The sequence below is a fragment of the Hibiscus syriacus genome, unplaced genomic scaffold (genome assembly GCF_006381635.1).
Source record: "Hibiscus syriacus cultivar Baekdansim isolate YM2019G1 unplaced genomic scaffold, ASM638163v2 tig00110788_pilon, whole genome shotgun sequence".
In the NCBI taxonomy this organism is placed as follows: Eukaryota; Viridiplantae; Streptophyta; class Magnoliopsida; order Malvales; family Malvaceae; genus Hibiscus; species Hibiscus syriacus.
Window position 1 is genome coordinate 1,094,138 of NW_024062863.1, and position 11,835 is coordinate 1,105,972.

The following is an 11,835-nucleotide window of genomic DNA, read 5'->3' on the forward strand; positions in this document are numbered from 1 at the left end:
GATGATGCGATTCCTTTGGAAAAAAAAGACTTATTCTACCAATTGACCCTTGAATTTGGTAACTTTTATAAGTCAGTCCATGAATATTTTCCGGTCAAATTAACCCTAAGGCTGAAAATGTGACATGTTAATGCAGTTAATTGATTTTTTACATATTATTTCATTAAATAAAAAATATTGATTACATAGTACTGTATTTAGGTTCCGATTTTTTTAATGGACCCTACATTCTTTAGTCAATGATCGGAAACAAAACCAACCTTTTTTAGTTGTATGGCAATATATTAAAAGGAGCCTGCTTCACCGACAATGACAGTGCAGCAAAAATAATTACAATTATAAAACAATCAGGCCATATATATATATATAATATTCTCTCTTGTACTACTGCTCTTAATTTTTTATTACCCATGATGATATTAATTTTGATATTGTTATTTTTATTCTTTTTCTCCTTGATAATACAAGTTATGTTAATTTTTGTAAACTGATGTTTCTTTTTGTATGAAAATGATGGGTGTTTGAATTCATTGAGTGATCTTAGTAGTAAAAGTCAAAGGGGAATGTAATTCTTTTTAAAGGATATGAGTATGAATAATTGTGTCTGTAAAATATGTGTTGTTAATAAATTAAGAAATTTTTGAATAAATATTACTTTTTAATCGTCTCAGACTATTTAAAAAAATAATAGATGTTTTTATCTAATCTTATAGCATTTCTTTGTTTAATTTTTTTGCTTCCAAGATTGATATTTGTTTATTTATATTATTTGTTCAAGTTATTTCATTTTATATATATATATATATATATATTACTTTTAAGTGATTATTTTATGCAGAATTTTGTAACTTATGTATTTAATCTGCGTTTATTTTTTTAAAATAAAGTATTAAATGTTAAAAAAAATAAAAAACAAAATACTAGGTTTCCTTGAAACTCCAATACACATGCATGCATGTATCCACCGACGTTGACACGCTTTCTATTTTTAATTTTACCCAAAATATCAAATTTAAACCTCACACTTGAAACAAATTCGTCACTCCTCTCCCGAAAATAATCCATAATATTTCTATCAAGTTTCCTTCTAATTTGTCTCTCTATCTCATTGTTCTTCCTCCGTTTCCTCCTGCCGGAGCCATCGTCGGAGTCTTCATATTCCATCGTTTAAGACATCAATTCATATCTCGTCTTTTTTTTTCCTTCTTCAAATTAAAAAAAAAAAATGGTGGAGTTACGAGCTGATCAACTGAAGCAGTTGAAGGACATTTTCGCGAGGTTCGACATGGATTCCGACGGCAGCCTCACCGTCCTCGAGCTTGCGGCACTTCTCCGGTCTTTGGGGCTGAAACTGTCGGGTGATCAGATCCATGTCCTGTTATCCAACATGGATTCCAACGGCAACGGTGCGGTGGAATTCGACGAGCTAGTGAACGCTATATTGCCCACGTTGAAAGAAGAGATACTGGTGAACTAAGAAGAGCTCATGGAGGTTTTCCGGTTGTTCGACCGCGACGGTAATGGGATCATCACGGCGGCAGAGCTTGCGGGTTGCATGGCCAAAATGGGTCATCCGTTGAAGTATAAGGAGCTGATCGAGATGATGAGAGAAGCGGATTCCGACGGGGATGGTGTTATTAGTTTCAGTGAATTTTCTTCTGTAATGGCGAAGTCGGCCTTGGATTTTCTAGGCGTTTCTTTAGCGACATAGTAACCGAGAATATTTGTGTTAGGTTATTTGTCCCTTTATTCTCTGTGTAATTAAACATCATCTTGTAACTACGGGTGTTGTGTGAATAATTTCTTTCTTTTTCTTTTTATCAAATAATAAGATTCATTAGAACAGGAAAATGAGATTTGGGATCCCATGAAATGCCTAAAGTATCTGCTTGGTTTTTAGTTTTTCGTATAATTATGTTCCATAATAATTTGATGTATTCGATGATAATATAATCACATCTCAATTTTAATATATTTTGCAAAATATAAATCTAATATATTTATATTCATCTTATACTTACAAATCCATTATACAATCTAAATTTTGTCCTCCTAGAATTAATACCAAGGTCCAAGTAAAAACTTGTTTGAAAGCTAAAGCCTTAAAATAATTACATTTTGAGAGTGTTGACAGTATTTTCAACCATTGAAATACTGTCTTTTTTATTAATATTGCCGACCAAAATAAACAGCTAAAGATTATGAATAATATTATATATAGCTAGCTGTGTAATGCTACTTGAATATAAATTTTATTGATTTTTTAAAATATAAAAAAAATTCACCATCCAAAATAATAATTATTTTTATTATAAATATTTATTGAAAAATAAACAGATAATCATAAAATTCATTTTATTTTCATTATAATTAATGAAAGAATTATGTGAGCAATCACGACCCAAGCTTCATGATTAAATATACATGATTCCTGATATGATCACAAAAGGAGTGGATATTATGTGAGCCCCAATTCTTATGTTTTCGACTCTGCGTTCTATGGCTAATGGAGACGATGCCAGCCCACTCATGCAAAACCCAAAAGGTATCCAAAGTCAAACCGATTTGACTTTTAGTTATCCATTTAAAGGATTATATTTGATTGATTTTAAATATTTAAAATTATCTTTAATGTTAAATAGATAACAATACAAATATAGATTTTTTATTCAAATATCATTTAAAAAACAGATTTTTAATTAATATCTTTTTTAGATTAACTCCCAAATAGCATCTTTTTAATAAAGATACGTCAAATCGTAAGTGCTTTTCAAATGTCGCTTATTACGGATGATGGATAGAAGACTATCAGAACTTTTAAAAGTTTGACCATAAGGAAAGAAAGAAAAAAAGAGTAAGAAATATATGAATTTTGTCCAGAAAAGAATAAAGATACGATGCATGGCGAAGCGAAGGCATGACCATGAACACGAGTTGGGTCAGGTCAAACAACAACAGGGGAAAGCTCACGTGAGGTGCTTAATATATAGCTAAAAAAATGATATCAGTTTTATTATTAGTTTAAAAAAAAGTGGTACTGATTTTATTATTATTGTGTATAATAAAATTAGTAAAAATTATCGAAAATATCATTATTTTTATCGGTTTTGTTATTATTTGGTATTTTATCGGGTAAAAATATATCGATTTTATTATTGTTGTGCATAACAAAATCGGTAAAAATTACCGAAAATACCATTATTTTAACAAAACATGTAAAACGCTACTAGTTTTTTTATTTTTTTACCAGTTTTGTTATTGTTGAACATTTTACCGGAAATGTTAAAAAATATTGATATTTTAGGTAGAAATAATAATATTTTAAGTAATTTTTATCGATTTTATTAACCCAACAATAACAAAACCGGTAAAAATAAACTTTTTTAATGATAAAATTAGTAAACACAAATTATACAATTTTTTAAAAAAAATCTTTATTATAAAAATCAAATACAATAAAATAATATTATTTATTAACAAAATAATAATATTATTTTTAAAATATTAGAATAATTTATTTAATATTATTTATATCAATATTACTATTAAAATATTATATCTATAATTTTATAAATAAAAAATTATGATTATTATATTTTATTAAAATAAAATTATTATAAATTATATTTATTATAATAAGAATAATATATCATTAATTATATTATAACGAGAGAATAGTGAAATATATGTGTCGATACATTTTCAAAAAGTATCGACACATATGTTACATCGAAACCGATAATTATAATATAATAGGTAAATTTATAATATAGCCGATATAAATATACCGATTTTATGAGAGAATAGGTCAACATAACGTATCAACACAAATTTAAAAAGTGTTGATACATTTTATCCAGAATGAATGCCAAACAAGGTGCACATAAAGTGTCGATACATTTATTAAAAGTATCGATCCCAAAAACATCGAAACCGATAATTACAATGTAATAGGTAAATTTACAATGTACTTTGTATAAATATACCGGTTTTATGAGAAAATATGTCTACATAATGTATCGACACATTTTAAGTTTGTGTCGATACTTTTTTCCAGAATGAATGCAACGAGGTGCACGCATAAAGTATCAATACATTTAAAATTGTATCGATCCCAAAAACATTGAAACTGATAATTATAATGTAATGGATAAATTTGCAATGTTTATTTTAAAAATAATATTATTATTTTGTAAATAAATAATATTATTTTATTGTTATCCTTTATAACATTTTAAGTGTTTACCTAATATGTTGTAATAACAAATTAAGTAATCAATAAAATAATGTTATATAAGCGGTTATTACTTAACTGTACGTTATAAAAAAAATTAATGAGTTTTTACATCATTAAAAACAAAAGAATCCTTACAATAAATAAATAATCTTTTCAAGTCCTTTACAAATTACGTTAATATGTATGTAATAATTAGATAATAAGTATTTTTTTACAATTCATAAATAATTTATTTTCAAATAATATTCTTATTATATTACATTGTAAACTTAATTACAATATGCAATTATTTTTTTCGTTAATAAATGAATATAAAAAATATTATAATCAATTAACGTAGCTTTTTTTATAACGTACAAGTTAAGTAATAACAAAAAAATGTTATTACATTATAATAAACGTACAAGTTATTTTAAAATAACAAAATAATAATTAACCAGTTATGTTATCCTTGGTAATATTTTAAGTGTTTACCTAATATGTTGTAATAACAAATTAAGTAATTAACCTATTACGTTATATAAGCGCTACCTAATATGTTATTGTGCTTGATAATGTTTCCAGTAATTAACCTATTTTATTATATAAGTGTTACCTATTACATTATATAAGTGGTACCTAATATGTTATTGTTCTTGATAATGTTTTCAGTAATTAACATACTTTATTATATAAGCGATACCTATTTTATTATATAAGCGCTACCTATTACATTATATAAGCGCTATCTAATATGTTATTGTGTTTGATAATGTTTCCAGTAATTAACTTTTTTTATTATATAAGTGATACCTATTACATTATATAAGCGGTACCTAATATATTATTGTGCTTGATAATGTTTCTGATAATTAACCTATTTTATTATATAAACGTTACCTATTACATTATATAAGCGGTACCTAATATGTTATTGTACTTGGTAATATTTTCGGTTAAATGATATAAAATAATTGATCTAAATTTTAACCGATCACTTATTTAACCGGTCACGCCATTTTTTAAACGCCGCACAACATAACTTCCCATAACAATAACAACATGCGTATACTAATTTTGTCTTCGATCACTCATATATAGAGTGTATGTTTAAAAATTTTGTATTTAAATACTTGGAAAAAAACATATACCTAATCATGAATGATTTGAATATTGTAAAAGTTTATTAAAAAAATTAATCTTCTCCATTCATAAAATTAAAGTTTAAATCTCTTAATGTCCTAAATGATTATTTAACATATTTGTTCACAAATATAATCAATGATTGCATGAACCAGGCTTATTGCCTCATTACTTGATCAAAGATTGAAGTAAAATAAGTTGTAGATATACACACCTTTAACTTTAAGACCCCACCTACCATATCATGCTAAAATGTATGTTCACCCCTCCCACCAAAACTAACCCAAAACACTAGTAAAATTAAAACCCAATTCCTCCGCAAGGAAGCAATCCTTGAACAGAAACTCTAGAACTAAGCTCCCACTTCTTCACTCATCTTCCATGGCAGACTTTCAAACTCTAAGCAGATAAACACTAAGTTCAGGAGCACCGTTGCTATCAGGATTCATCATATAGAAAGCTTCCGAATCCCTCGACCCAACGATTCTCTCGAATGTAGCTCTCATGTACATAACTTCGCCAGCTTCGGTTTCGGTCGCTGGTAAAACTCCACCTCCCATGGAGATTGGTTCCAAGGCTTTAAGGATGTTCCGTTCGTTAGCTCCGTAGTCTCTCCTCGTTGCGAACCCACATTTCTTTCCGTCACAGTAAGTTCTCCAAACGGTCTCTTCCAGCAATCTCACGGTCGAACTCGAACCATTGTTATTACGGTCTTCTTCTTTGCGTTTATCGCACTCCAGAGCGATCCTGACCGGTCCGGACGCCATTTCCCGATCCAAACCGCTTATCGGCGTGGCGAGCTCAACGAGGAAAGCTGGCGGGGAATTGGGATCTTTCTGCAAAGAGAAATGAACGTGTCCGTGCCTGTAACCGAAAAGAGTGCCAATCACTCGTGACCCGAGCCCCGAACGGTTCTTCCTTAAAGCTGATACGACGGATCGAAGCCTGGCGATGGGAACCGACGCGGCTGCCGGAAGCTTTTTCTTCCTGGGTGTGAGCAAAGAAACTGCATGGGGTTTAAGAGTTATTCTTTTTCCATTGGTGTCTTCTTCATCAGAGTTTGAAGAGGTTATGGTTGCCATAGCAGGGTTTAAGATATGAAAAAGGAGAACAAAATAGGCTTAATGAGTGTGAAGAACAGAGAGAGAGAGAGAGAGAGAGAGAGAGAGTCAAGGTTTTATTTTTTCAATGCTTTTGGATTACATTGATTTGTGGGGCTTGTTGGTATTTAATTCTTTGTTTCTAGTTCTTTGGTTTAGTGAAAGAGAATCCTGACGAACATCAAACTGCCCCACACGGCCAATTAAGGGAGTGGATTTAACTTATGTATTGTTTTTTTTAGATTATAATCTAAATTAAATATTTATGTATATATTAATATGTGCACTAATAATTTGGATTCTCCCTAACTTTCTACTTAGCAAAACTTATTTTACTTTAAAGACAGTCCCTCGCTTTAGAAAACGAAGTCCCTACATGAACTATCAATTTCTTGAAGAAAAAAAATCAGACTCAACTTGCCAAAAGGGTTTATTTATTTATTTATTTATTTATTTTATATGTTTATTTTATATTATATTCAACTTGATAGTTACATTTAAGGGTGTAATTGAATCAAATTTGAATGAACAAGGTTGTCTTTTTGTTTGTTTTTCTTAAAGATGTTCATGTTCAATCCGTGTTCGTTTAATTTTTTATTATTATGTTCGTGTTCATTTTCGATTTATGTAACATTCACAAACATGCTCATTTAACGTTTACAAACAAACATAAAATGATAAAATTATATCACTAGTCCTTAAATTTATTAGGCTTTATCGTTTGAACTCCAAATTTTACCTTGTACTTAACATATTACATACTTTCACCAATATTTAAAATATAAAAAAAATTAAAAAAAAGAACCATATAAATAAACTTATAAATGAGTTTTTTTTATAATCGACTCTTCTTATCATTTCTTTTATTTTGGCCCTTCTTTCATTTTACCTTTGAATTTAAAAAAAATAGGGGAAGTCATCCTTCTTTTATTAATAAGCCCAAACGAATAACAGTTCACTATTTTTCTCCCGATGCAATATTACTCTCATTTAATAAAAGTGTTAGGAAATTTTTAATCTCTTTTGAGAAATTGATTTGATTTCAAATGTATTCGAATCTATATAATTTTTAAGAAAATTTATTAGATAAATTCGTCGCATCACATTATTCATAGTATCAATCAATAAATCCATTCATCTCATTTTTTTAAGGTGAATCTTCTCCTCTTTCCTACATATAAACAAAGAGTGGATAATTATTTAAAAATTATTTTAGGATAAATATATTTTATTAACTGTGATAACAAATAATGTGATGAGTCTGATCCATATAATAATTTTTGGATTATTAGACATTAAGAATATAAGTTCTTATTATTATTTTATTTATTCTTATGTTTCTTCTCTCGTGAAAATTTTGACCTACGATAAGTTCAGTTTCATTCCTTTCCATATGTTTAATAAGGATACATTAACAGTTGCATTAATTTTCTATAAAATGATTACATTTAGCCCGAGTTCTCCCAATCATTGCTTTTGGGTGCACCCATATTGTGGGGATTGGTGCCCTACAAATTCATTTAAACCCTAATCATAGAATGTATCAAAAGGAAAAAAACTAATCATATAATGTATCAAAAGAAAAAAAAACTAATCATAGAAGTCATCAAAAAGCAAAAATATTTTATAATAAAAAAATTCCCAATTCCTGACCCAAGAATGATCTTTTCCACTATATGTCGACTGCTTATAACTTTTGATTTTCTGCTTCTTTCTACTTGGAAAATTCAAATTTCACGCGCTCTATCTTTTTTCATGAAATTAGGTTATATATTTATCTTGAATACATATTGTATCAGTTCAAAGATGTTAAATCTTTCGACAATAAATATTCATACTTCAACATACGTAATACTTAAACTCAAGATCTCAAAGAATAACAATAAATTTCTTAATTACTAAGATCGTTTTGTTCATGCTTATCTTTAATTCTTTAATATATATACGTATATATATATACACGTGTGTGTATATATGTGGTGGTTTTAAGTTGTCCAACTGTAGCATGGCCACCTTTCCTAGTTTCATGGCTTTCATAGCCTCTCCCATAAAAGAAAGAGTTGGAATTCTTTCAGTGGTATGCAGCGGCCAACACAGAAATCGATGTTCGTGCTTTGTTTTTATTTTTTATCATCGACTCATCCATCATTCTTCAATAGTTGGGCCACTTTGCTTTGTTAATTGTACATCATTATATATATTCCACTGAAATGGGGTTGCTGGTTTATGTAGATTATAACCTACTTGATCCCTACTTTTCTCCATTTTTCAGCTATCTCTGAAGGTCTAGTTTTCTATATCTGTATAGGGTTTTGTATCGATTGTTCGAGTGGCAGTCGAGTTTTTTATGTGTCGGGTCCGAGGCATGCGTGATATTACATACAACAAAGCAAGCCCTTGTTCTGCCATCCCAGAAAATATTGCACTTGTTGCACTGGGGTGAGGTCAATGAAATTGAATTGTGAAGATTTCACGCATTGGTTAATTGTTGTAAATTTAATTGTAGTAACATCTTCACTAAAAACGGATAAGAAACGATCACAATTTTATTAATTGAATTATCATCTTTACTAATTATTGGAGTATCATTGTCAAAATTTAAATATTATTTCAGGTCAGACTAGAATCGATATTTAATGTTCAAATAATTTGTTAAATTACTATGTTGAGAAACACATTTAAAATATCAACTTAGATGTATTGAGAAACGTATTTGAAACATATGTATTAAATTCTAAACATTTTATATCACTGTATGAACAACTTGAATATTATGTATTCAAAAGATAACCCATTAAATTTTAATGTCAATCAAATTTTTTATACGACAAAGCATATAACATATGCACACGTGTTTAAAAATTGATCCGAATACATTTGACTTTGGATCAAAGTTGACATGTTTTTGGAATAAAAATGAGCCTAAAAAACATAGGGAACATAGGAGACCCTACTGCATCCCGATCTAAGATCTAATGAATGTTTGAAGTACACGCGTCAAATATCCTGAGTTCACCATCAATACTGTCATGAGCTTTGCCAGAAAATTAACAACCATGTTTGTTTCCCTTGGGATTAGTTTGTATTTAACTCACCAATCTCTATTAATCAAATAAAAAAAATACTTCTAACCTGAGCGATTAGACTATTGGAGGAGGCCAACGTCATCATCTGAAAAGCATCAGCGCTAACAATCTGGAAAATTAAGTGATGAAAACCTCTTTCCCACGCTAACTTTAAACCATCTAACACCGCCAAAGCTAGGACTGAACCGCTGCGGAGGTACCCAAAAGTCCGATAAAAACCCATAACGGAGTTGCCATAATGATCACGTAAAACACCACCAGTTGAACCTCTGTTGTCAATACCCACATACCCATCTGTGTTTAAGCAGAAAAAACCGAAAAGAGGGGGCTCCTATTGAATTTCAACAGCATTTGGTATGGAATTTGCGCTTGTAGCGGTACTTCTTGAAGAGTAAACTTTTGCCAAAGTGAGACTGTTGGAAGCAAAGAATCAATAGACTTGACATTTAATATTCAAATAGTTAGTTAAATTAATACGATGATATGTTTGAAATTGTGTTAATAGTTTGAGATTAATTTAGAATATTTCAATATTTGGGGATTAATATGTACTCTGAACATAGTTTAAAAATACCTCTAAACTTTAAACTTTAAACTCGGATATATTCGACGGGAATAAAACCACTTTATTAGATTTTATTACATGTAAATGAAAACAACATTGATATCATTGCATATACCGGTCTAAACAACTAGATACATCAACTACAATAAGCACTTGGTACAAGATGGAGAGGTAACTTTTTAGAGGCTGCAATAAAGAAGGTTTCGGTCATGTCTAAGCTCACACAATCAGCGTCATCTGCCAATTTCCAGTCAAACCAATACAAAAGATTGGCAATAAAAAATTCAAGAACAGAGACCCCAAATGATATCCCAGGGCAACCCCTTCTTCCCACACCAAATGGAATGAACTCAAAGTTGGAACCTCTGAAATCAATGGTGTTGTTTTCAAATCTCTCTGGGATAAACTCTTCTGGGTTTTCCCAAACCTGTGGATCCCTTTGGATCATCCATGCATTGATGAGAACTCTTGTCTTAGGCAAGATGTCATAGCCATTCAGTTTGATTCTGGCCGATGTTTCACGGGGCACCAACAGAGGAGCAGCAGGGTGTATTCTTAGAGTTTCTTTGATGATGCATTTCAAATACTCCATTTTGTTGATATCATCTTCTTCAACTTTTCCTTTTACATTCACCACTCTTCGAACCTCTTCTTGGACCCTTTTCAACACTCTTGGATTCTTCAAAAGCTCCGCCATTGCCCATTCTGTTGTTGTTGCAGTACTTTCAGTTCCCGCCAGGAACATATCCAGTAAAATTGCTTTGACGTTGTTCATCGTGAGCTTTGTATCTTGGTCATTCTGAAGTAAATGGAGGAGGATTTGCACAAGGTCTTTCTTGCTATGGTCTTCGTCTAGTATGTTACTTTCAGAACTCTTAATTTGCTCTTGAATCACTGAATCAAGGAAAGCATCCATTTCATTGAAGGTTGTTTTGAAGCGTCCAATAAGTCCAGTAAGAACATCAAGCCATCCCAGACCAGGGAACAAATCTCCGAAGCTAAAATCCGAAAATGTTCTCACGAATCTTTTGGCAAACACTCCGAAATTCCCATCATCTTTGGCTTTTTTCCCAATAATGCATCTAGAAGATATAGTATGTGAAGTTTCAAGCAACATTTGACTTAGATTTACTGACCTTCCATTGCAACATTCATGGCGTATTCTGTTGATCAGCGAAGCAACTTCTTCTTCTCGAACGAACCGAAATGATTGAACCCTTTTTTGGCTTAAAAGTTCTAAAACACAAATCTTTCTAGCTGTTCTCCAGTACTCGCCATATGGTGCCAAAAAGAAGTCCGAGCGTCCGTAAAGCATGATTTTTGCTGCTGTCATACTTGGTCGATCCGAGAAAACGACATCGTGATTCTTCACCATTTCTTCCACGATTTTAGCTGATGAAATCACAAGTGCTGGGATCTGGCCGAGCTTTAGAAGCATTAGAGGGCCATACTTGTCGGAAAGAGAGCGTAAGGAGCGGTGAGGGAGTCTGCCGAGCTGATGGAGGTTGCCGATGATTGGTAGTTTTGGCGGTGACGGAGGCGGATTTCGATGACTACGATGTTTGAACTTGAGGAAGCCGTTGATGAAGAGTAGGATAAGAAGCGATAGAACGAGGGGACTGTAGAGTAGGCCTTTATTAATGGAAAACCATGAAGATCGGCTTAGAAAATCCCATGGATATATCGCCATTTTTCACTACTCGAACTGAGATCAAAGGCGTTGAA

General features: G+C 31.0%; 2 protein-coding genes and 1 pseudogene across 2 annotated transcripts; 1 reads left to right on the forward strand and 2 right to left on the reverse strand.

The window, feature by feature from the left end:
• The first annotated feature begins 1,147 nt into the window (after positions 1-1,147).
• LOC120140596 lies at positions 1,148-1,733 on the forward strand (annotated as a pseudogene).
• A 3,924-nt stretch (positions 1,734-5,657) lies between these two features.
• LOC120140595 (protein MIZU-KUSSEI 1-like) lies at positions 5,658-6,449 on the reverse strand. Its single transcript, XM_039155563.1, has one exon. The coding sequence runs from the start codon at positions 6,439-6,441 to the stop codon at positions 5,752-5,754; it is 690 nt and encodes a 229-aa protein (XP_039011494.1). The 5' UTR covers positions 6,442-6,449; the 3' UTR covers positions 5,658-5,751.
• Positions 6,450-10,235: 3,786 nt separating this feature from the next.
• On the reverse strand, positions 10,236-11,835 carry LOC120140592 (cytochrome P450 71A1-like). Its single transcript, XM_039155559.1, has one exon. The coding sequence runs from the start codon at positions 11,798-11,800 to the stop codon at positions 10,247-10,249; it is 1,554 nt and encodes a 517-aa protein (XP_039011490.1). The 5' UTR covers positions 11,801-11,835; the 3' UTR covers positions 10,236-10,246.

Excerpts from the sequence above, each read along its gene's own strand:
- LOC120140592 (XM_039155559.1), bottom strand. The coding sequence starts at position 11,800 with ATGGCGATATATCCATGGGATTTTCTAAGCCGATCTTCATGGTTTTCC.
- LOC120140595 (XM_039155563.1), bottom strand. The coding sequence starts at position 6,441 with ATGGCAACCATAACCTCTTCAAACTCTGATGAAGAAGACACCAATGGA.